Raw genomic sequence first — 6,000 nt, forward strand, 5'->3', positions numbered from 1 at the left:
AGCTCTTTGCTACAACAAAAAGCGTTATGAATATATTTGTACATAGGGGTCCCTTTTCTCTTTCTTTGATCTCTTTGTGGTATATGCCTACTAGTGGCCTTGCTGGACCAAAGGCTATATACAATTTAAGTGACTTTTTGTGCATTGTTCCAAATTGCTTTCCAGAATGGCTGGACAAGTCAGAGGTCCACCAACAGTACATTAGTGTGCTAGTCTTCCCCCCATTTCCTCAAAAGTCAACATCTTCCTCCCCTCATCAATCTCTGTCAATTTGATGAACTTGAGAGGAATCACAAAGTCAGAATCATAGAATCATAGAAAATTAAGATAGTTAATTTTCATTTCTCTTCTTAGTGATTTGAACCATTTAAAAATATTGCAATTGATAACTTGTTTTCCCTTCTTTTTGAATATTGTCTGTTTGACAATGGTCCTTTGACCATTTATCTATTTACCAGTGACTCTGGTTCTTCCATATTTAATTTAATTTTCTCTTTATATTGAATATCAGACCTTTATCAGAGAAAACTTGCTGCAAAATTTTTCCCAGGTAACTGTTTCCTTTATAATTGTAATTGAAATGATTTTGTTTGTGCAAAAGCTTTTCAATTTATATAATCAAAATTATCCAGATTATCTGCTGGGTTCCTCTCTTTTTTTGGTCAACAACTCTTCTATCTATAGTTATGAAAGGTATATCCTTTCCTACTTTATTTATGATGTAACCTTTTATGAACTCATTTGGAATTTATTATGACATATATATATATATATATATCATATGAGATGTTTATTTAACCTAATTTTTGCCAGTTTGCTTTCTAATTTTCCTCAGTCATTTTTGTCCAATAGTGATTCTTTATACCAGTAGCTAGGGTTTGGGGACTTAATGACCAACATATTACTATATCCATTTGCTTCTGAATCTTGTGTGCCTAATCTATTCCACTGATCAAATTTTCCTTCTTTCTTTCTTTCTTCCTTCCTTCCTTCCTTCCTTCTTTCTTTTTTTGTTTTTTAACTAGTACCAAATAGCTTTGATGATTACTACATTGTAATATAGTTTGAGATTTGTAATATAATAATAGTCGACACTTATATAGCACTTACTATGTGCCAGATGCTTTACAATCATTATCTCATTTGATCTTTACCACTACCCTGGGAAGTAGGTACTATTATTATGCCCATTTTATAGATGAGGAAACCGAGGCAAACAGAAGGTAAATAACTTGCCCAGGGTCACATAGATAGTAAGTGTTTGAGAGAAGATTTTAACTCAGGTCTTTTTGACTCTGGGCCTGATGCTGTATACAGTATGTCACTTAGCTTCTGTTAGGAGATATTAGCTTCCCTTCCTGCCTGCTTTTCTTTTTTCTTTTCTTTTTAAATTTTTTTCTCCACCCTGCTTTTCACTATTTCCCTTCACATTCTTGATTTTTTTTTTTTGCCTAAGGTTACACAGTTAGTCAACATCAAATGTTGTATGTAAACCCAGGTTCACTAAATCTAAGGCCACTGCTCTTTTCATGGGCGCCTTCAAATTAATAGTACTAATTGAGGAGACCTACTCATCACTGTGCCCCAGTCTTCCAGTAAAAGGGTATCCATGGCAACCACTCACCTCCAACAGAGAACTGACTGTACAGGGCTTCCTTTGCACACTTTTGCCTTGAGGTTTGTAGGATCTGTACTGACCAATGCACTACTGATTTTGGCAGCTAAGACATTCCCACACAAAAACAGCCAACACTCTAGATGAGCCTTCAAAATATAATCTAGCCAGGGAAGCTAGGTGGCGCAGTGGATAGAGCACCAGCCCTGGATTCAGGAGGACCTGAGTTCAAATCTGGCCTCAGACACTTGACACTTACTAGCTGTGTGACCCTGGGCAAGTCACTTAACCCCAATTGCTTCACCAATATATATATATATATAATCTAGCCAAGAATAATCTAAGAGTCTAGACTCCCTGTTTGAGAGGTTACAGATATTAAGGTATCACCCTGCAAAGATTACATGCTTTATAATTTTGTACTAGCTTTTACAATCAGTGGCTCAGGGACTTTCCAAGTTATTAATAAAAAATGAGAGAAAACCCTGGCTTCAGTTCAGTTGAGTAGGATCAGAGGGGATGGACAGAAATTGCCAGAAAAAGGTGTTGGGTTAAGAAGCTCATGACTGTAATTATTGAAGAATACTGGAACGTATGCCATCAACTCACCAACCACAAAGTCTTTACTGAGTCTAGTGCATCCCTAGTACTTAGGCAGGCTATACCCTGGTCCCAGGATTATTTTAGTGGGCATGGAGCTTAATGTGTTCTGGTTATAGGTTGATTTTATATTCAAGTGGGACTTCCTAGTAGGTTGAATGTGGTTTTTGTTTTTTGGGGGGTATATATAATCTATTCTTTGGGTACTTTCCCCAGCCTGGGGAGGGAATAGAAGTGGCCTGGGTGTCTAGAAAAATTTTCTCAAGGTCCTGCATCAAAGGATCTGGGCTACTGCACTGTCTTCCTCCCTCTCTTCTTTCCTTTCCCTCCTTCCTTCGCTCCTTCCTTCCCTTATCTCTTTTCTTCCCTTCCCTTCCCTTCCCTTTCTTTCATACGGTCCTTTAAGGTTTGCCAAACACTTGCCTCACAACCACCTTGTGAGGCAGATAGCTGGTAAAAATCTTATTATCCTCATTTTATTGATGAAGCTCAGAGATGCTGAATGGCTTGTGTCATGGTCACACAGCAAATATTTGAGGCAGGATTAGAGCCAGGATCTCCTGACTTCAAGTTTAGCCTGATATACATTAAATTACAATCACTCTTGGACTTATTGGAACTGGGGTTTTTTGCCCTGGAGAATTGGGCTCAAGGGAGAATGAGCATGTTCAGATACTGATCAGGACTATGTGTCAGGAGGACCAAGCATGGGAAGTCTTCCAGGAAGAGGTTAACTCACCAGTGGGCACCAAGGCCTGGGCACCTAGGATAGGAGATGGCATAAAAAAGAAGATGCTTTCAGTTTCCAGCAGTCCTGATATTGGGACCAGTAACAGCTTAGCTCTCCTAGAAAGAAAGAAGGAAACAAGCATTTATTAAGCACTTAATATGTGCTAGATACTGTGCTAAGCACTTTACAAATATTATCTTATTTAATACTCACAACAATCCTGGGAGTTAGGTGCAATTATTATTTCCCATTTTATTGTTGAGGAAACTGAGGCAGAGGTTAAGTGACTTTTCCAGGATCACACAGTTATTAGGTGTCTGAGGCTAGATTTAAGCTCAGGTCTTCCTGGCTACAGACCTAGGACCCTATCCACATCTGAGGCAGCCTTAAAGACTGGGTCTCAGATTCTATCATTATCATGGACAAGGTGTGTTTGACAGAATCCACACATTAGATGCAGCTCTAAAAGGGACTGCATGTAACTGTGAGCACCATCCTCATCGATCTCTTTCAGAGCTGGTTGTTTAATATCTTGGGAAGACAAAATCATCTTCAGAGTGCCTCCTGACATTCTATCTCTAGGTTGGCTCTTGCCCATTTGTGGCCATTTCAATGAAAAGGCCCTAATTCTGCTGCAGCTCCTTCACAGAATCTATGTAGAATTAGAGGGGTCCTTAGAGGTAGTTTAGGTAATATTGTGGGTAGAGGGTTGGATTTGGAGTTGAGAAGACCTGAGCTCAAATCTGGTCTCAGATGTTTATTAGTGAGGGCAGCTAGGTGGTGCAGTGGATAAAGTACTGACCCTAGATTCTGGAGGAGCTAAGTTCAAATCCGGCCTCAGACACTTGACACTTACTAGTTGTTGCCCCACCAAAAAAAAAAGATGGGAGATTACGAGAGGGCTTCATCACCTTTGTCATCATTATTTAGAACTGGGTTTGCCCCTCCTCACAGGAAAACCTGCTCTACATTGGTGCTAGGGACAGAAAAGCAAGTGGGTAAAAGGCAGGTAAAACACATGTCCTTTTTGAAGTGGGAAGGGGAGGGCAGCGGGAGGGGGGAGAAGAGGGTGTTGGGCCCTGGAGAGCAGTTCCATGTGAAATCTCTGGCTAAGACACCAGATGGCGCTCAAGCTTCTCTGGCACCCAGTTCCCTCTCAGTCCCTCTGCCTGAGTGAGAATTTGTCAGTCTGGGTGGATCCCAGCCTTCCTTTTAGTACCTTCAAAAGCACAGGTTCTATCTTGTTTCAAAGTCTATACCCAATTAATTTAGGGTATAAAATATAAAGATTTCCAACAGTTAGTCATAATTTATCAAAATGGCTCATTTTCCATGCCCAGTATTCTTATTTCCTTTCTAATCCCCTTCTTGAATCGGTGGGATTACATATTTACATTCTCATGTGGATTAAATGAACTATTTATTAAATAAAATTTAAAACTACAAAGTATATCTTTGAAAAAGACTTCAAAGACATGATACCCCATGGAACTTTTACCCACTCTCTTTTAAAACATGCCTTGTGGGGGCAGTTAGATGGCACAGTGGATAAAGTGGCCCTCTCAGACACTTGACACTTACAAGCTGTGTGACCCTGGGCAAGTCACTCAACCTCCATTGCCCCGAAAATAAAAACATGCCTTGTTGTTCTCACAAGGAAAGGAGGGGCATAGAGCCCTAAAACCTTCATTGAAAAGCATTTCCAAGCACCCCCAGTCTATGAGTCTAACAAAGGAGAAAAGGTAACCATCTTATCATGCCAAAGGAGACAATCCTATATCCCAACTTCTATGGGGACAGCACTAGATTACAGTTAAAAGCTAGAGTCCTCTGAGTCAGTAGAATAGACAAGGGGTTTTCTGAGATCAGGTGCTGCTTTTCCCCAGGGGCTAGTGAGTACATTGTCCATTTTGTTTATTTGTCTGTCTGCTGTTTCTATTAGTTTCTGTTTTTCTAGCTTTGTCACTGTCTCTTTATTTATGCTGTTTCTGTCTGTTTTTGTCTGTCTCTGTCCATCTGTCTGTCTGTCTCTGTCTCATCTGGTGTGCTTTTTGTAAACAAGGCAACTCTTTGTCATCAAATATCCTGCTCCAACGGACATTAGGGTACTTCTGTTTTTTCATTAACAATGGCTCAGAAAAATTCACCTCCCAGCTTGATAGTTCTATTCTTGGCACTGAAAAGAATGAGAAAATTTTAGGGGAGGAAAAGCTAAGCTGTTTCTAACAGGGGTTACAATATGTACCTTGAATATGCAACAGCCCAAGGTCACTACTCAAATGTTTACAGTGGAATAGCCAGTTCTGTAACATTGATAATGTTGGGGCTATCTTTAGGAAATGTCTAACTGTAAGGAGAGAGAGAGAAGCTCTCCAATTTTGCTCTAGAATTGGAGAGACTGTTACATGGAGCAGTAATCAAAGGTTCATTGGGTGTGGAATTCAGGAGGACTGATGGGGGAACTGAAGATCAAAACTGATAGATCTAAGGCTGCATCATCATCATAGCACATACTATGTTCTGGATGCTTTACAAATATTATCTCATTTGATCCTTGCAACCCTGGGACATATTTGCTGTTACTGTTTCCATTTTATTGTTGAGGAAACAAAGGTTGTGACTTGCCCAAGGTCACACAGCAAGCAAGTGTCTGAGACTAAATTTGAACTTTGGTCTTCCTGAGTCTAGGCCCAGCCCTCTCTATTCACTGGACCATCTAGCTCCAGGAACATTCCCCTAACTACTTAGGACTGATTGGGTCAGGGAAGTCAAGGCAGAATACTGTAACAAAAATGTACCCTTTGTGGATTATAATTTGTAACTTGAAGATGAAACAATCTAAGGTCACAGTACTCAAATATGGATTGTATGCAGGCTTAGCTAAATAGACCACTCTGGTGTGGGTCACTGAGAGCAAAGAAAAGAACCCAACCAGAAAAAAAACTGATTATAGATGCTGAAGCTAGGTCTGCTGGTAGCCAGGCTATACTCTAGAGGGACAAGACAGTTTGGGAAGCCCAACTGTTTTGGTAATAGAACACATAAAAACATATCC

At 40.0% G+C, this 6,000-nt stretch overlaps 1 protein-coding gene across 1 annotated transcript in view; it reads right to left on the bottom strand.

Moving 5' to 3' along the window:
* DHRS2 (dehydrogenase/reductase 2) overlaps positions 1-3,021 on the bottom strand; it is a 120,684-nt gene extending 117,663 nt beyond the window's left edge. Inside the window, exon 1 of the mRNA XM_043982267.1 lies at positions 2,955-3,021. Within this exon, the coding sequence (XP_043838202.1) occupies positions 2,955-2,997 (43 nt within the window). The 5' untranslated portion in view covers positions 2,998-3,021. The remainder of the gene's footprint in view (positions 1-2,954) is intronic.
* Positions 3,022-6,000: the final 2,979 nt, after the last annotated feature.

Source organism: Dromiciops gliroides, chromosome 2 (genome assembly GCF_019393635.1).
Source record: "Dromiciops gliroides isolate mDroGli1 chromosome 2, mDroGli1.pri, whole genome shotgun sequence".
In the NCBI taxonomy this organism is placed as follows: domain Eukaryota; kingdom Metazoa; phylum Chordata; class Mammalia; order Microbiotheria; family Microbiotheriidae; genus Dromiciops; species Dromiciops gliroides.